This window comes from Diadema antillarum, unplaced genomic scaffold (genome assembly GCF_040938485.1).
Source record: "Diadema antillarum isolate AM-2024a unplaced genomic scaffold, OU_Dant_1.0 seq00000961_RagTag, whole genome shotgun sequence".
NCBI lineage: Eukaryota > Metazoa > Echinodermata > Echinoidea > Diadematoida > Diadematidae > Diadema > Diadema antillarum.
Genome location: NW_027271808.1, coordinates 151,981 through 172,270, shown reverse-complemented (window position 1 = coordinate 172,270; position 20,290 = coordinate 151,981). Strand labels below are relative to the sequence as shown.

Genomic DNA, 20,290 nt, shown 5'->3' with positions numbered 1-20,290 from the left:
TATTTGATAGATAGAAGCACTTATCGGTCAAGCCCCCAGTTACATATCCGAATTATTAGTGTTTAAATCTCATCGACATACTCATAATTTGCGCAGTTCTAAGGACACTCTTCTTTTACAGATTCCAACATGTAAAACAAAAGTAACATTGGGAGACAGAGCATTTGCCTGTGCAGCTCCCAAACTCTGGAATGATCTACCACTAGAAGTCCGGAAATCCCCAACAGTAGCAGTCTTTAAATCACGACTCAAAACACATCTCTTCTTTTAACTGTTCGTTATTATCAAGCACATTAGAAGCTTTTGCAGCGCAGAAGAATATATGTCTATAGGTTTTGCGCTTTATAAATTGATATTATTATTATTATTATTATATTGTCATGATGCTGGTGTGATTGCAGAGGTGAATAGATAATGATGCTGCTAGTGTTTGTTTGGTTTTTTCACATTTGATTTGGATTGAAAAGAATTTTATGAAATTGTGAGAGTGGTGACTGAGGTTGTTATTATTGTTATTATTTTTGAAATTTGTTTGTGTGTAATGTGGCAATTGCTTGATAGAATTTAGAATCATTTTGTGTTTTATTTTCTTTTTGCACTTAGGTGATATCGAAGGTCAGCGAGTTCAATGTTAATGAAGAGGTGGTTGGGAAGTTCATCAGGCCTGAGGTGGTGTCTGTGGCGGAGGCGAGGGGCTCACCATCCAAACGAAGACTGAGTGTGTCGGGTGATGTTGTGGAGGTAATAATGATCAATGTGCAGGGTTGTAGTTAAATAATCATATTGAAAACTTTCGGTCATCTGCGAAGCCGCGCTTCCGCGCGAACGCTACAACACGTAAAACGGGTCAAAAATCGACGCATTTTTCCACAAAATCTGCCATAACTTTTAAACTATTTAAGAAGCAAACTTGGGGCGCCCGGATTCTGAATGTAGACACTTTAGGGATTATTTATGTGTATATATCATTATTGTAACATTTGTAGTCGTGACGCAAATTTGATCAGAAAAGTACCTTATGAGTAGATTTGTCTATGGCGAACAGTCCAAATTTGACGAATTTGAGCACATTTTGCCGTCTTGCAATTCTTCCACACGGGATATCTCGAGAACGGAAAGTCGCACGAACTTGGGGGCGCACGGTTTTAGAAAGTAGAGATTCTGCCCATTTTTGTGATATAAGAATCTTGTTCATTGGTTGAGCAGTCCTGACGCAAATAAGCAGTAAAGCTAGACTACCCAGTCACAATTGCTGTCATAGGGAACGTGTACAATCCACACAGAGCTATCACGTGACGAGACTGCCAACGAAAATTTGAGCCGTTGACCTTCACTGTCTGCCGTCGTCAGCAGTGTGAATTCCTGTGATTTCAAGCTTTTGTTTCTCGCCAAATATCATTTTCAATGCAATATCAAGATACATTGTTGTATGTGAGACATTATCTAGATACGTAGCAGCCTTATGAGCAACATAACTGCTAAGTTTGGGAGCAAAAACAACCAAATATATTTCACATTCCTTCTCATTTTTCGATGATGGCTCTAGTCGGACTGGTGCATTTTCTTCGGAGGTGGTAATAATGTAAGTAGTTGCAACGGTTGCTTGCCACCTGCTGTCTGCAATCGGGTGCTTATATACACGTGTTGTGCACAGGTAATCAACTGAAATAATGTTGTAAAGGAATGATAAGGTCCTAGATTATATCTCAACTGTAGATTTAACCCGATTTCTGCCGCCTACACACAACACACTACGCGCGAAATTATGTGAACATGATGTCCCTCCACGCACGGTGCTGCAGGCCACCCCCATTAACGTGTCGACTAGCCACTCGCCCCACAGGCACTCACTTTCTCCAGCGTCTGCTACGTCGGATTTTCTGCGTGAATTAGGGCGAAAGTTTTCAATATGAATTTCGTGTTCATGTTTGTGTTCATGTCTCGATCATGTTACAAATTGTTTCGTGCACATGCGTGCACACGGAGTCTGTGCAGTGCTTTGGACGGCTGACTGAGTGATCGAGAATTCATGTGGATACAACCAGAGAATGAGGGGATTTGATGTGCATATACATTGTATCTTAGGAATAGGGGGAGTGTCTCGGTCAGTGAAAAATGGTGAGAATGATATCCTTAGGAACTGCTGGCAGCCTGTGAAAAGGGGGGCTTTAGGGCTGCTGATACATGTGTACCGGTACATGCTTTGCCTTTCTCCTTGAGTGTCCCCCCCCCCCCCCCCCCCCCCACTTTCACACCCCTTTCCCTAGGGAGATAATGTCCCCTGTTCTTGAGCTTACATTTGTTATTGTAGAAACAACAGTTTCTGATGTTACACTGCATATTTCGCAGCTGACAAATTAGTTACTTAGTATATGTTTAGAAATCATCATATTATGTACAATGTTCATGTATAAGGTAGCAAAAGAACATTTTGTGGTGTTCAAGTATAAATATCCTTATTGTGAGATACATTTTATCTATGTTTGTGACTATAAGGAAGACTTTTGCAAAAATGTATATTTTTCATCATGCTTCATATCTAAATATATATTTAGAAGTTATTGTGATGGTAAATAGCAATAGTTGTTGGATGTGAGTGGGTCAGTGAATGAGTAGCAGTTCCTGATGTAATGTAGAATCACCATCTTTTCTAAAGGTGGTATGGTGGATTTTGTTATAGGATGTTCTAATCTTGTGAAGCAGTTGAGAAATGGAATATGGAATGACAGAAATACGCTTGTGATAGTTGTTTGATAATCATTTTGTTTTCATTTGGATTAGTGTTATGTATGATAAGAGTGGAAGCAGTTGTTTGCATGTACATTTGTACGTGTATGTAGGTTAATTGTCATCAATTATATGCTGAGATGGATTTGTGCCTTGTATATTTCACTATATTGTAATTTGTTGTGTTTTTTTTTTTTTGTCTGTGTGTTGCCTTTGATTTAGGTTGGAGACTGCATCAGGGGACCATCATATAAGAGGAGGAGTCTACAGATAAGTGGGGAGGGGGCATCTATGGAAGTTGTCCTATGGGGGAATCTGGCAGAAGACAAAGTGGGATGTGGTCGATCAGTGATCACCGCCCTTATTAAGGATGGTGAGAAGCTGACGTCGACGGCATCGAGCCAGGTGGAAGTACGTTTATGATGTTTTGATGCGTTCATAAAGGAAATTTCATATAAGAGTATTGGTATGGGTTTATATTAGAGGGGCTTCAGGGAATCTGGTAATCAATATGTTTTGAGGATTAAAATGGAGATGACAGTACTATGAATTTGTGCAGAATTCATTAGTCGATTCTTTAGTTTTGATTATTCAGAGTTTCAGTAGTTCTGTGTGTTGTTGAAATGTTTAATGTTAGGTCTTAATAATTGAGATGAATAATGCAGGATAGCCTCATGGTGTATGAAATATACCAGCTATGTCACTGTTATAATCATTGAATAATGATTCAATAAATCATTTTTTGCTATTTAGGAATAGGTATTTAAAATAACAAATTTGATACCAATTTAGAAATGTAGTCATCAGGAGATGGATATTATTTTCTTATCCATTTGTTACAGAAATTTTGAATTTCATTTTGGTTTACAATGTTGTCAGCTGAGAATGATAAGGGTGTGAAGTTGCCACTAAACCCATAGTGTTCACAACCACTTAAAGGCATGGTACAGTATTGGTGGAGATGAGAATTGGGCTTTTATCTTTTTGTGAGATACCAAGAAAAGACATATGATATAGTACAGACTACAGAGCATACAATTTTAAGAGGAATTCAAAGTTTATTTGATGAAAATCAGGTTTGGAATGAGTGAAACATCCAAAGACAAAGTAAAACAAATGATCGTAATAAGGTGTAGGTCCCACACCTTCTTAGAATCGCTTTTTTGTGGATATGTCAGCCATTTCAAAACCAATTTTTATCAAATAAACGTTGAATTCTTCATAGAATTACATGCTCTTTCATATTTCATATGAGTTTTCTCGTTATCTCACCAAAAAATGTTAGAAACCTGAAATTAGGTTTCAACCAAAACCATATGATCCCATTAATGCCCTTCTCATTCTGAACAGTCGATATGCGGTATTCTTTTGCTCTAGTTTGTACACTGCAGATATGTAAGTGCATGAACATACATGAAATACTTATCATTATAGTTGAAAATAATGATTTTTTTTTGTGAGAAGGATTTTTGTCACATGATTATGGTTCTATTTAATTTCGCTGCTTTTTTTTGTGCAGAGTACAGCATGCGCTGAGGAATCTGCGCTGGTGATTGGGATCGAGGAAGATGGGTACGATTTTGTTTTTTTATGCCTTGGGCCATCAATAGTGGTCGTTGGAGACACTATGTTCTGGGGTGTCCACTTGTCGATCCCTGTCTGTCCCTCCCATTTTCATTGTTATGATAACTTTAATATTGTTCGTTGAATCAGCTTGAAACTTGGATCGTTTATGCACTGGCGGTGCCAAAGATCTGATTAGTTTTGGGGGTTATTAGGTGAGATATCATGGTTTTGATAATTAACTGAAATCCATCAGAAATAGATAGAAAAAACTGTTTTGATAAGTTGTCTTTTATCACATCAATAAGATGTGATAAAAGGCGGTTGTAGCTGTAATTTGAAAGCTGCAATATGGTTCATGTTGATGTTTGGATCATGCGTGCATTGGGGTGATGATGATCTGATCAGTATTGGGGGTTATGAGGTCGATGGTCAGGTGACAAATTAGATAAAAATACATAAGAGATAGGCTGTTCTTGGAATTGCATTAAATCATTTCACATGTCATTTTGAAACGGATGATGTCATGCATTGTGAAGCGACGATGATCTGATGAGTTTTTGAGGTCATGTGGTTAGAGGTAAAGGTACAGAGAATTTGAGACATTCATTAAAACTGATGTGTTCTCACTGTAATTTAAAAAGTGTTGAAGGATCATCTTGAAACTTGTGAGATTATCCAATGGGAGGGGGGCGGGTGATGTTTTGATTTGTTTCTGGGATAGTGTGGTGATGGAGAAGGGCACATAATTCAGTAGAAAGCATAAAAATTGTAATTTTTGTGATAAGCAAAAATTGTTTCACAGATCATGTTGAAGCTTGGAACATGTGTGTTTTTTTTTACTGCCTGATCGAAGGTTTATCTGGCTTTTATATATGTTTTGTTGTTTCTTAGGTCTCCGATTGAAATCATCCTCGAGAATGGACAATCGCTGTTCATAGAGGAAGCTCTGTTTGATGAGCATCTCAGCCTTGATATGGATCTCCCTGTGAGAATAAAATACACCGCCACTCTGGGAGGACATGTTAAGAGTATTTCTGTGGTTTGTTAAGTATCGTGATTACGTTGCAGTTTTTCTTTGCTAGTAGTAGTGGGTTATTAGTCGGTGTTATTTCAAAGCAGGTTTTACATATCTGATTTGATGCAGCTTGTTTTTCTGATCAATATGACACCTTTTTCCTAAAGAAAATTGGTTGAAAAATTGGGATAATGTGGGCTGAAAATGATTTTGAGGGGGCAGGGCCAAAAGGTGCTGAGTTATCGTCTGCTGAGAATTGGGAAAGTCCTTATTTTCTTATTTGAAGACCTATGTGCTGATTTCAGTGTTTATTTATTTGTTTTCTAGTCTGATCAGGGAGCTGAGACTTACCTGCCTGGTCTGATGAATCCATTGGTATTAGCAAAATTTGCTAAAAATATAAACAAGTAGACAAAAGGGCCTAGTTACATTATAACCCTGTAAATGCCAGGGGGTTATATCGACCCTTTCCCCCTTTGGGAAGATTCTATGTGGAGTTAAAACTGCTCTGTATCACACTAGGCCACTTTTTGTTATCTTTTGCCTTAATTCTTGCAAATATTTTGATATCTAGTTCATTAAATTTGGTTATTGCCTTAAGGGGTCAGGTGATATCTTGTGATTTCATGTCTGCTCCTAAACAGTGTGTTCTTAGAGATTTGTGTACAAAACATGTTGTTTCTAATAATCATATCATATCAAAATGACCCCTGCCCCCAGTTGGATATGGGTTAAATAACATTTTGCTGCTTAATCACCGAACAAAATTGTTTGTTTTGCTTCATTCCACAAAATGCTTGAAAAATGGCCCTTTTGGCTTTACAGCCCACCCCCTTCGTATGTATAATGATGGGTATTTCTAAACCTTGTAACAAAGCGGTGAGAAACATTGTACATTACATCAGCAACACCCCAGATTTTCTGTGAACATTTATAGATGTAATTGAACTGACTGTTCGTTTAGTCTTAAAGGGGATGGCTAGTAACCGATCAGTGGGAATCAGTGGGAATGCTGAGGGATGATTGTTCCATTCCTTGTGGGATTCATTTAAGAGTACATTATATATCTACTGTTGTGTGAAAATTATTTGCTTCAGAACCGTCTCATATTCAAGTAATGTGCAGATTAATGCCCCGTCACTGACCAGGGACGCTTACCTGGAAACATTAAACTGCACATTACTTGAATATGAGACCATTCTGAAGCAAATAATTTTCACACACCAATAGATATATAATGTACTCTAAAATGAATCCCACAAGGATTGGAGGAATCATCCCTCAGCATTCCCACTGATTCCCACTGATCAGTTACTAGCCATCCCCTTTAAAGAGTATTTATTATTCCAACACTGTGTGCATAGATACTGTTTGGTCTAATAGTTTTTTCCTGAGTAACTCACATTTATTGTCTGATTTTTTTCCCCCTTTTTTTTCTTGCTCATTGTTTTTGGTGTTTTTCATTTGCTGGAAGGATATGTTTGTGTGTTTTCATTTGGCATTAGGTGGGTGTTGTGTGTGCAAAAATTTAATGTTTTCGAACAAAATTGTTATGTGTTTTAAAATGGTTATCCCGTTTGTTTGTTTTTGTATTATATAGTTATATGTGATATGTTGCTAGTTTCAGTGAATATCATGCTGGGTAGATTGCAGTGGTGATCTATTATATCTCAATTTTGGAGTTAAATTAAGACATTTTTTTTGTTATTTTTAAGAATAGAGTATGAAAGCCTACTATAATATTGTGGAATAATTTGTGGCAGCAAAAGAGAGTGGTATCCATCAGCTTAATATGCCTGTGATCATTAGAGTGTAATTTCACACAAATTTCTAGTTCTGCTAGTGTTGCTGCTGAAATGTCCATTGGTAGCATCCATTCAAATAATCGAAAGGTATGAGCTTATTCTTATGAATCTGACATCATAGTGTGCTAGGTATCATAGCCGTAGAACCCATGTGACATGTTTTGTGTGCCGGTATGATTTACATAAAGGAACATGTGAGCGTGTGTGTGTGTGTGTGTGTGTGTGTGTGTGTCTTTGTGTGTATGTGTGTGTGGGTGTGGGCGTGGGTGTGTTCTAATGTGTCTGGTCAATTTCTACCTGCAAACTACTCTGGGTCCTGGGGTATACTGGGTAGTGGTACAAACCCTTGTTGGGAGTAACAGACTCTGCGTCATGACTACTACATGTACTCATGTGGCACTGTTCATTCGACTGTTGGGAGACGCTACAGTACAGGGCCTATGGGAAAGTGTAGTTTTGATGCAGACCAACAAGGGTTTGTGTTTACAAACTAGTGGTCTGGCAACCCCTTTTTTGACCAGATATTTTGCAGGTTTTATATTTTTATGATGCACATCCTTAGAACATTCTTTTAGATCAAGTTTGGTTTGTGGGCTTCATCAGGTAAATGACACTCGCAAAGGCTTCTTTTTTTTTTTGGGGGGGGGGGGGGGGTCCCTAGGGGTTGAGCCCGCCTTGTGGGACCAGGCTGATGTGCATTTTGTTATTGAGGAAGGTGGTCCCAGCAACTCTGAGGGGTCAGATCTTTTGGGCTTTAATTGATGGGGAAATTCAGTGGTCGCTAGCTCTCTATGGCTAATGCTATATGTATACCAAAAAATGTTTGTGTGACCAAAGGCTGCTGAAGATCTAGGCAATGTTTCACTGCTATAGTAGGATTTGTTTCCAAAAGTAAATCATGTTTCATCTGTATGCATATATTATCATCCTGCATTTGGTTTTTTAGCATTGGTGAGGTGAGAAAGATTGGTGCCAGTGTGTGGATTTGTTCTGCTTTTTAGTCTCTTTTGCAAGATGGTACATGGACACCCATGAATCATTGAAGTATATTATGCTGATTGGATACATTCTCAAACCTGTTTTATAATGGTATTCATCTATCAGGTATTGTAATTGTCAAATTCTGTTGAATGTGTGGAGTTTGTTTTGTATGAGGAAAGATGATTAGACTTAGAGGTCATTAATTAGATATTGATTGGCTTGAGATGTTTTGAGATTTTACTTGTGAGTGATATAGTGATTTGTTTTTAGACATTATATTTGTTGGTTGTACATGTGTTAAAATGATTGTGAAATGTTTGTGATCTTCTTGCCAGCTTTAAGCCTTTTTTTAGAGAATGTCATATGATTTATAAGCCATTTAGTGTGACTAAGAGATTGTCAGTATACAGAAATAATAGGTGACTGTGTCTTAGTGGTATTGTAGCGTAGTCAAGAGTATGTTATCGCAACTAATACCGAATATGATTCACCATTAGCAACACAAACTGAATCTCAGCATTATTTCATTATACATGCTATATGTATATGTATAGAAGATCAATGTGTGATGAAAGGCTGTGAAGAATTTGGCTGTGTTTCACTGCTATACATGTAGTAGCATTTGTGGTCAAAAGTTAATGCTTCATGTGTGTACGTATGGCATACTATCATCCTGCATTTGGTTTGTATGCATATGAGAAATGTCAGTGTTGCCAGTTTGGGGATTTGTTCTGCTTTTTAGTCTCTTTCGCAAGATGGTACATGCACACTCATATATCATTGAAGCATATATTGATTGGATACATTCTCAAACCTGTTTTATAATGGTATCTACTTATCACGTATACTGATTGTCAAATTGTGTTGAACGTGTAGAGTTTGTTTTCTATGGAGAAACGTGCAAGTGTATGTAGACTTACAGGACAATGATTAGGTATTCGTTGGCTTGAGATGTTTTGAAGTTTTAGTTGTGAGTGATGCAGTGTTTATTTTTTTTTATTTCAGACATTGCCTTTGTTGGTTGTAGACGTGTTAAAAGGATTAGAGTTTGTTCTGTATCAAGAGATATGTATCTAGACTTAGATTTCGACTTACACTTGGGATGAGTGATGTATGTTTCTCTTTTTTTTTCATTTTAGGCATTACATTTGTTGGTTGTACACATGTTAAAAGGATTATGAGATGTTCATGAGCTTCTTGCCAGCATTAAGGCTATTTTTAGAGAGAAATATATTTTTAAAGAGAGGAATGAAATCTTTTGTCATAGTTTTACATTTTTTATGATGCGTGCAAAGAATTGGAAATTGTGGATGGTGATTGGAATAGTGACGGGGTGATCATGATGATAATTGTGATTTAAGTGATAATTGAAAGAATGGCAGGATGATGATGGTGATGATGATCATGATGATGATCATGATGGTGATTGACATGATGAGGTGGTATGGTGATCACGATAATGACTGATGCTGGTAAAGATCATGATAAAGGTAATGCTTGAGATGATGGGATAATGAAGGTGATGGTAATGAGAATGGTGATTGGATTACTTGTGGGGTGAAGGTGGTGATTGATATACTTATGGAGTGATGGTGGTGATGATCATGATATGGGTAATAGCTGATGATGGTGATCGAGGATCATGATAAATGTGGTGTTTGTGATGATGGGATTGTCAAGATGGTAATGATTGATAATGATGATGATGGTGTTTGAGATGAAAATAATCGCCCTTATGAACACGGTGATCGGCCTGGTGCATGAAATAAGTGGTAATTATGTTAGAGGTTATGATAATATGATTATCATGACCTAGTGATATGATGATAATGATAGTATTGATTATAGATATAATGGTGAAAATGATTATTAATTGGTGGGTGCAGTAGTCATACCAAGGGGGGGGGGGGGGGGGGTCAGGGGCATCAGAGGCTTTGCAAGTGCATGCATTGTGGGATTTTCTACTGAGAACTTCAATAAGTTTAAAAATTTGACTATAAAGCCGATTAGAAAATGTGGATTCTTAATGCGCTATGCAATGTTTGTTTCCAAATTTGTTGAAAACTTTGGGTGAGTGGAAAAAAATGAATACAATGTACTTTATCTATTTTATTAACTTTTATTGAATTTCATTGTCGTTAGTTTTATATTATTTTATTTATTCGTTTATTTTATTTATTTATTTTTTTTTGTTTCAAAGTAAGCAAATGATGAAGAAGAAGAAGAGGAAACAGCGATGGTGAATCTTGAAAAATTCAAATATGGCTGGTACGTATGGTGCGTGCATAGCCATCATCTCAAATAACAACAATAGATCAGAACAAAGATTGTTGCTGTGCTACTATAAGATTATGTATGCATGCAGAGTTGGAGGTCGATGCGTGTGATTTCTGAATGGCTTGGCGTTCGATAGTATGCGCAGTTTGATGTGGTATGGTAAGCACTATATTTGGGCACCCGTCCCGCTTCATCATGAATATTCATCAGGCAGTAAGTTACTGTGCTAGTAAATGGCAGAACGCTGGATATTAAAACGTATCGCCGGGAAATATAAAAATCTCGAAAACTTGTATCAACGGGGAATGTTAAAACGTCTCGCCGGGAGATGGAAAAGTCTTTAGTTTTGTCGGGAAATGTAGAAACGCTGCCGGGAAATATGATGAGTATTCATGATGATGCGGGGCGGGTGCCCAAGTAGTGCTTACCGTTTGATGTTTGTTCTATCCATACTCATGTTCATGTATATTGACCAGTATCGCATAAGTACGGCACGTGTCAAAGAGGGGGTGAGCCTACAGCTTTGTTTTCATCTTATGCTCTCCTTTCGTTCACAAGACAATGGTAGAGGGCCAGCACGTTGAATTTTGAATGAGCATATTCCATAAATCATAAAAGATTAATAGAATCATAGATTTTTTTTTTTTTTTTTTTTTTTTTTTTTAGATTGGGGCATGCAGACGGGAAATTTTGTCTGCTTTCAAGCAAACAACATATTTGGGGGGATGTTTTCCATCAACGATAGCTCAAAACGATAGAAATAGCAAATGACCTCATACATATATCAGTAATAATCTATAAAAGATACGAACCCCGTGATTCATTCGACTTCTTTATAGATTGCAGAAGCACCTGTCCTCAAGCAATGTCAAACACTATTAAAGGTGGCAATTTTTTTTTTTTTTTTTTTTTTTTTTTTTTTTTTTTGTAAGAAATAACATTACTGTACCTCATGTATGTATTGCCTTCCCTGCATGCAATGTGCGAGTTGAATACAGGAAGGTAGGAGCACACAGGCTGTGTACTAACTATACACAGCCCAGTCGCTGTACATGGTACGTCGCGTTTTCGCATAGCGTGCATAGTAACAGCGTCTGGTCAGATCGGGCTACTTAGTAGCTGTGTACGTACGGTCACACGTGTACGTGTGTGTGGTAAACTGGTACACGCAAAGAGATTATACCTATTCTGCTTTGACGTCGAAAGTCGGCGCGGCACTGGTTCGTAGTTGAGCAACATTTTGCCGTTTGACTATCTCTTGCATCCTTCTGACGATTTCGTGTGGAGTTCTGGAGCTATTAGTCATCATCTTCCTTTGCTCATATTACTAGAACAAGTAAGTTTGGGCGCTAGTGTCAAATGACCTCCAAACATGCACAAAACTTGCATCTGATTCTGAGTAGGGTTTTATACTGAAATTAGTAGCCTTACTCTTAGATAAGATACTTACAATCACAGCAGGCGAAGTCGATTTACAATATGATCTGTTTTGAGAGCCCTGTGAAAGAGTTTATCCGAGGGTTTTAAAGTCCTACCGCATTTCGTATTGTGGTACGACTTACACAGCGCATGCGCGAATATGGATAAAACGTAGCACATACTACTAGTATAATACGCAATGTATGCGTGTGGAAAATAACCCGGACGGCTCGCTGAGATCTGAAATGAATATTCATGAGATGTAACAAAAAAGAACGCATGCTGGGCGCTGATTTACTATCGGGCCTACCGGCACTTATTAATTTCGTTTTTAAAGCACATTTTGAATGTGTGGTTCATTATTTATTTGCAATAAAGGAAGTGCACACATAATGAACATCTGGAGATATGACGGATTAAGAAAATAACAGGTGATTTTCATGATAGAGGGTATGTTTGTTTCTTTGTTTGTTTCTTTATTTGTTTGTTTTTTAACAGTCTGCAGGGGCAATGTCCCAGATGTCTCATCTATAAATCAAGTTTCCTTTCACACTGTAAAATGTTGTACATTCACAATGGGCTCCACTCACAAGCTCTGCTTCTTGGGGACTCATATTCATTTTTGCTTCATGTTTATTATCTGCTGTGATTTGATTTGAATACACTTCTGTTACATACATGTCTTGTCTATTTTCAATGTTTCAGGATTGTTTGATTATTTATTAAAGAGACCTTTCTTTTTTCAAAGAATTCCACCGTATGGGAATCCTTTCCTGTCTTTTTCTTTCGGGCATGTCACTTGCTGTTTGATTGTGTGTGTGTGTCTGCACGCATGTGTGTTTAATGATTATTTGTGTGTAACAAGTTGGATGAACTGGAAGCTAAATTTCTATGTACTGTGATATACAGATCAATAAAGTTGACTCTGAGTAGTCCTTCATTTTCTTCATTCATTCATTCATTCATTCATAGCAATGGGACAAGAAGTGTCTTCCGAAATTTTTATATCAGAATGTCATTATTTCCTTTTTTTAAAAATCTGATTTTATCATTTTTGCAGTGTTCTCCTGGATTTTTTTTTTCATTCTCATGAAATATAGATAAAGTTTTAGACTGGCTTTCATCTTAAAGGTATGATGGATTGGTTAATGAAAAACTAGAAAGTAACCCTTTCAGATCCATCCATATGGTCATGGGGATTGTATTCCACTGCTCCCTATGTCATTTTCAAAACATTTAGTGTCTTTTTTTTTGCACTATTATCGACACTATATCTAATAACACTATACACTCAATTATAGCTTCATATTGATATTGTTATTTATACATACGAGTGTGTGATACACCTTTTATGTATTGGTGATGGTAATGTACAAGCATATTCATACACTTATTCTCTTCCTTCTCATTCGCATTAGGAATAAAATAAGCACTAAATTATTATGTCATGTCCCTAGTACTCATTCTCATGATCGTGATACTATATACCTGGGGAGGGAAGGTGACAATAATGCAAGCCTTTCTATTCGTGTTCAATCAATAATCATTTTTCCTTATCTCATAACCATGCTTGCTTTAATTGATCGATATTTTAATATTATTAATATGTCATCAGAACCTGCCTTGCTTGATAAATTATATAAGATTATGATAGTGATATAATGATTATCATTATCATGATTTGAAATATCTAATCATAACTAGTACCCTGTATGGCTTCAGTTTGCTACTTTCACTGTACTTATTGATGCCATTGCATACTCACTTTATCCAAGATTTGGTGATGGAAACCAAAACAAACGCTCTTGCCAAACCCAGTTGGCAATATCATTAAGGTGTCCTTCTGTTTCACTGTGCTTTCCATTATTTCTACCTGCTCCTCTTTAAACTTAATTCCAGCCTCCTCCTCTAATTCCTTGATAGCATCTTTGAACTCCATGATGATGATACTGATAGCTATGAATGGTCCGAGAACTACGAGCGAGATTCAAGTCCAGTAGAAATGGAATTTTCACCATTTTGTCACTTATATCCTTCTCGGAATAATCTCGATCGCAGCTACTCGAATAACCAGGGTGAGTTTGTGCATGTTTGGAGGTCGTTTGACAAACAGGTGCGAAAGTACACTAGCTAGGAAGTCTAAAGACAAGTTCCATTCAATTACAAAGAGATAGAGAGATCGTGATTTAGGGGTAGAAGTACTAGATCTAGTAATAGTACGTCAGTAGGTTCATGGGCAAAATACGGACGCCATTTCTTAGCTAACAGATCGATAGAGGGCGTATTTATGTGGTGTAATAGCAGTGATTTCTGTGCATGATATGAATACAGAGCTACCAAGTCTCACGCATTCTGAGTGAGACTCAAGCATTTAGGGGTCGTCTCACGATCTCACGCATGGCACCCATTTTTCTCACGTATGGGGCAAAGTCTGCAATTAGGGCCCATAACAAGGAGCATGGTTCAAAGGATTAAAGTGATAGTTACAATTGAAGGTAGACATAAGGTCTAGGCCTATATTTTCCTTTTGTCTTTCAAAATAAGTAAAAGATAGATCTAGACTAGGTCTAGTCACTTTATTATGCACCTGATCGTGCCATTAACACTATAGTATTAAGAGCTAAAAATTGAACTTGGCATCCCTGTGAATAGATGCTCTGTATATAGATGCACTGCACACACTCCATTATGGTGGAGGGAAATTTATCTTTTACACTGCCACTTGACAAGGGATGCCAAGTTCAAACAATTTTTATGAGTGGGATTTTCATGACTTGGTATCTCGGCGTGCGAATGTGCGAGCGAGTGAGGGTGTGGGAGGGTTTTTCCTTCCTGTGGCCTCCCACGGTAGGGAGCTTTTTCAATTTTTTGCTCTTAATGGTGCGGTCAGGTGCACACTTCAGTGATTATTTTTTTTCTTATTTTGACAGACAAAAAGGAAATATACCCTCAATTGCAACTATCACTTAAATCTTTTGAGCTATGCTCATTATTATAGGTACAAGTTACAGACTTCGCCCTATGCGTGAGAAAAATGGGTGTCATGCATGAGATTGTGAGATGGCCCCTAAATTCTAGAGTCTCGCGCAGCATGCGTGAGACTTGGTAGCTCTGCTTGACAGAGGTAGGCACGTAAGCAGAAACCTAGAACAGAGTGAGCGTGACGTGATCAACCTAATATGATGAGCTCAGTCATAGACTCTTTCATGGACTCCTTAGGGTTAGAGGATGATGTGGCGCAGATAATCAGAATGATTGAAAAGTGGTAATAAAATACGAAAAACAACATTTCTCCCTTTCATTTTTCCTTTTTTTTAGGGGGCATACAGGGGAAGAGACTACATTGTACTTAGGTACGAGTTCTTAATTGTCAGAAATGTATCTTTATTGGAATTGGGATAATTACCGTACCTAAGATTCTTTAGGAAATTTGCAAACTCCGTTCCAGTCTTGAACTTCCCCTTTAATGGATAATTAGGGCAGTTTCAGGGTGGTACACAATTTCTTATTTTTTTTTTTTTTTTTTGGGGGGGGGGGGGCAATTGCCTGATTAGGCTAGGTAATTTTGATACTTGCAAAACACTTGCCCGAAAATAGATATCATTTGCCCGAATTTTCTTACTGTAAAACAAATTTTTGCGTGCACTTTAATTTCGGGAGCGCCAAGAATCGCGAAATTAAAATGCACGCGAAAGTCCTTGTTTACACTACATGCATTGAACGCCAGTGGCACTTCGCGAAAATTTCATGCCACGAAAAAGGCTGTCGGTTCCAATTCGCGAAAAATTCGTGCCGCGAATATATCATGTTGTACAGTATTTAAATATTATTAATAATCATGAAACAAGGTTTTATTCTTTTCTGTTTCTGTCCTAATATCCTTCAAAATGTTTGACATTATTCAATGAGTTTTGGACTAGTATTTTTGTTAGGTATCCTATCAAAACTGCACAAATTTTCAGGTAATTTTTCATTGTTTCATGCGAATATTGTCAAGTCAGAAAGGCATGAGTTGCAATACTGTTACTTCATGTGTTTCAGTAGCAAACATTGTAGAAGTTTGGGCCATTCATCATGCGATACATTAGAGACAGTCTGTCAAAACCAAATATGCTGGAATGTTAATTATTTAGGATTGTTATGATATTCAAAGATTACTTATGTTTGCATGTTATATTAGAAAAGATATATATTTTATTGCATAATAACATTTTTGTTTTTTGTTTCAGAATTCCTAATCATCATTTGGATCTGTGGAGGATTTGGTTTTTCTTTTTGTGGACGGAGCAAAGTGGTCATTTTCCTGGTATAGTGCTTGGGTAATTCACTTTAGCGGGCTAAATTACTGTGCAATGCCAATTATCTTTAACACTTCAGGTACAAATGTTTTTTTTAAAGAGTTGGGATTTGGTAGTCTACTGTGGAGATAGCAGTATTTTTTTTTTAGATGATGATCTGATTTTGATGTGAAATGCTTTTTCCTTAGACCCCAGATTGTGTATACTTGGGACTCATCTTCAAGAGGCTAATGTATGAAGGACACAAGTGCATTTTTGGACTGGGGTACACGTGTTAAAAGACTGAATAAAGCACACAGTGACATCATATTAGGGGTACAGATTTCGATCTGTGTGCAGCAGTTGGATGTTATTTCATCAGTCATCATCCTAGTGCCAAACTGCAGTAAGGTCTACATGGTAGCTTTAAAATACAGGCAATATAATGTGATGTAACACTGTACAATATGTAGTATTCCTGTGAGGGAATATGTCTGCCATTGGTGTTTATGATAACTGGCATTGCACTATAGTACTTAGTATATCCCACCATACCTGCGTATTGTTGGTAGTGACTAAAGGTTATACAATTATTCACTTTAGGAGGGTAAGTTATTGCAGTTTTTTTTTTTTTTGACACGAATCGGGCTTGTGTGGTCTATTGTTAGGATACCAGTATCTTCAATAGACTAATAGTGCAGTTTTTACCTTGGGTTCATCACAGATGGAACAGAGCACTGAATGATTTCATTTGAGTTGTACGTGATTGCCTATTGTAGGTTTTTGTCGAGCCCATTGGAGGTGAGGGGCGGGACTAAGGGATTGTGTGCAGTGTCTGTCCCTCCTTTATCCGCTCGTCTGTCGTCTGTCTGTAACGCTACAAAAACTGGAATATCTGTACTGAGGGCTTCAATTTTAATCAAATTTGGAGGGTACTGTGGTTATGCAAAGTTACACATTTTACCAAACAGCATGGTCACCTTAAGATCAAAGGTCACAGGCAGGGGTCAGTGAACTTCAAGGGTGGAAGTCAAGTTTTTTTTTATGGCGTGTTTCGATGATGGCTCATAACTTTTGATGGATATGTCTGTTTGCAACCAATCTTAGGTAGTAAATGTTTCCTTGGGAGATGAAGGTAACCACAAGGTCGGAAGTCACAGGCAGGGGTCAATGAACTCTTAGGAGCCAAAAAGTTGTTTAGGGTGCATTTTGATAATTTCTCATAACTTCTGACGGGCATGTCTGTTTGGATCCAAATTTAGGTGGTATATTGTCAAGTCAGAAAGGCATGAGTTGCAATACTATTACTTCATGTGTTTCAGTAACAAACAGTGTAGAAGTTTGGGCCATTCAACATGCGATACATTAGAGACAGTCTATGTCAAAACCAAGAATACTGGAATGTTAATTATTCATGATTGTTATATTCAAACGTTCCTTATGTTTGCATGTTATATTAGAAAACATATATATTTTATTGAATAATAGCATTTTTGTTTTTTGTTTCAGAATTCCTCATCATCATTTGGATCTGTGGAGGATTCGGGTTTTTTTTTTGTGGACAGAGCAAAGTGGTATAGTGTTTGGGTAATTCACTTTAGCGGGCTAAATTATTGTGCATTGCCGATTACCCTTAACACTTTAGGTACAAATGTTATTTTTTGGCAGGAGTTGGAATTGAGCAGTCTACTGTGGAGATAGCAGTATTTCTTTTAAAGGGGAAGGCTAGTAACTGATCAGTGGGAATCAGTGGAAATGCTGGGAGATGATTGTTTCAATCCTTATGGGATTCATTCAAGAGTTCATTGTATATCTATTGTTGTGTGAAAATGATTTGCTTCAGAATGGTCTCATATTCAAGTAATGTGCAGTTTAATGCTTCCAGGTTAGCGTCCCTGGTCAGTGACGGAGCATTAATCTGCACATTACTTGAATATGAGACCTTTCTGAAGCAAATCATTTTCACACAACAATAGATATACAATGAACTCTTGAATGAATCCCACAAGGATTGGAACAATCATCTCCCAGCATTTCCACTGATTCCCACTGATCAGTTACTAGCCTTCCCCTTTAAGAAAATGAACTGATATTGATATAAAATGCTTTTTCCTTAGACGCCAGACTGAGTATACTTGGGACTCATCTTTAGCAGGCTAATGTACCAAGGACACATGTGCAGTTTTGCACTGGGGTGTTAAAAGACTGAATAAACCACACAGGGGTGCAGATTGTGATCTGTGTGCAGCAGTTGGATGTTATTTCATCAGTCATCATCCTAGTGCCAAACTGCAGTAAGGTCTACATGGTAGCTTTAAAATACAGGCAATATGTGACGTAACACTGCGCAATATGTAGTATTCCTGTGAAGGAATATGTCTGCCATTGGTGTTTATGATAACTGGCATTGCACTATAGTATATCCCACTAAAGTAAATACTTGCGTATTGTTGGTAGTGACTAAAGGTTGTACAATTATTCACTTTAGGAGAATAAGTTATTGCAGTTTTTTTTTTTGGACAAGAATCAGGCTTGTGTAGTCTATTGTGAGATACCAGTATCTTCAATAGACTAATCGTGCAGTTTTACCTTGGGTTCATGAGAGATGGAACAGGGCACTGAACGACTTCATTTGAGTTGTACGTGATTGCCTATTGTAGGTTTTTGTTGAGCCCATTGGAGGTGAGGGGCGGGACTAAGGGATTGTGTGCAGCGTCCGACCGTCCATTGTCGGCTTGTCTGTCGTCTGTCTGTAACGCTACAAAAACTGGAATATCTGTACTGAGGGGTTCAATTTTAATGAAATTTGGAGGGTAGAGTGGTTATGGAAAGTTACACATTTTACTAAACAGCAAGGTCACCTTAAGGTCAAAGGTCACAGGCAGGGGTCAATGAACTTTAAGGGCTGAAGTCAAGTGTTTGATGGCGTGTTTCGATAATGGCTCATGACTTTTGATGGACATGTCTGTTTGCAACCAAACTTAGGTGGTAAATGTTTCCTTGGGAGATGAAGGTCACCACAAGGTCGAAGGTCACAGGCAGGGGTCAATGATCTTTTAGGGGCCAAAGTCATGTTTTTTAGGGTGCATTTTGGTAATTTCTCACAGCTCTTGACGGACATGTCTGTTTGGAACGAATCTTATTTGGTAGATATCTCTTGGAGAGTTGAAGGTCATTACAAGGTTAAAGGTCACAGACATGGGTTACCAAACTTTGGGAGTTAGAATTTTTTCTATTCTGTGCAAACGGACAAGAGACATTTTGGCAATTGTCTTGTTTATAAAGGAAATGTTTCCTTCTTCAAGTTGTTTACGAGGGTTTTAATGTACTCTAAGGACACAAGTGCAAGTTTTGCAGTGGGGTGATGACAAATGGAATATAGCACACATTGACATCACTTAAGTGATGTACACTGTGTTGTGTGTAGGCCCTACACCAGTTGTGCTTGTTTTCATCAATTTTTTATATCCTACTGCCAAACTACACTACTGTTGTATGGTTGATTCAAATTACTGGCAATGTGTACTGACTTGAGATTACAAAATCCCTTGTTTATAGGGTTAGTATTGCTGTAAAGGAATAGGGAAGACTGGGGTCAAGTGGGACAAAGGGTGAAGTGGGAGACTTGTGTAGCTCTAAAACCATTTGGCTAATTAAAAATTATGTCATATTAATTAGTAAAAAGGTGTGTGTAAGCACAATTCAGAAATATGCCAAGAGTTTGTTCACATTCCTGCTGATATGAGTAGTACAATCCAAATGTATCAGCACACTGCTTCCTAGTTTGCTGTGTGTCACTTTGGATTGTTCAGATCCGTGAAGACTACTGTAGCACTCACAATAGATGCATTGTAAGATGGAATATACTTGCCTTTGCCATTATACCAATACCTTTTCCATTGAGACCAATTACCTTTGCCATTGATACGAATTACCTTTGCCATTGAATTGATACCAGTAACCTCTGCCATTAAATTGATACCAATTACCTTTGTCGTTGATACCAATACCTTTGCCATTGGTACCAAAAACTTTGATTGAATTGTTAAGATTGTGACAAAAGGACCTTATTTTTACTTTATCATTTTGCATAAAAAAGTACTTTGAATTTGTCATGAAATTGGCACTTTGTTTAAGGCCTGTCCTTAGTATTCATAAATTCCATCAAGGTAGCATGTCACCATTCCCGTCTATTCATATATTATTTGAATGTTTATATCTTA

The 20,290-nt window shown here is 37.6% G+C and overlaps 1 protein-coding gene across 1 annotated transcript; it reads left to right on the top strand.

Moving 5' to 3' along the window:
- The first annotated feature begins 553 nt into the window (after positions 1 to 553).
- LOC139741888 (uncharacterized) lies at positions 554 to 6,308 on the top strand. Its single transcript, XM_071652463.1, has 4 exons — positions 554 to 741; positions 2,950 to 3,138; positions 4,247 to 4,299; positions 5,185 to 6,308. The coding sequence occupies exons 2-4, from the start codon at positions 3,019 to 3,021 to the stop codon at positions 5,339 to 5,341; spliced, it is 330 nt and encodes a 109-aa protein (XP_071508564.1). The 5' UTR covers positions 554 to 741; positions 2,950 to 3,018; the 3' UTR covers positions 5,342 to 6,308.
- Positions 6,309 to 20,290: the final 13,982 nt, after the last annotated feature.

Excerpts from the sequence above, each read along its gene's own strand:
- LOC139741888 (XM_071652463.1), top strand. The coding sequence starts at position 3,019 with ATGGAAGTTGTCCTATGGGGGAATCTGGCAGAAGACAAAGTGGGATGT. Across the intron at positions 3,139-4,246 it reads CGGCATCGAGCCAGGTGGAA|AGTACAGCATGCGCTGAGGA; the intron begins GTACGTTTATGA and ends TTTTTTGTGCAG. Across the intron at positions 4,300-5,184 it reads ATTGGGATCGAGGAAGATGG|GTCTCCGATTGAAATCATCC; the intron begins GTACGATTTTGT and ends GTTGTTTCTTAG.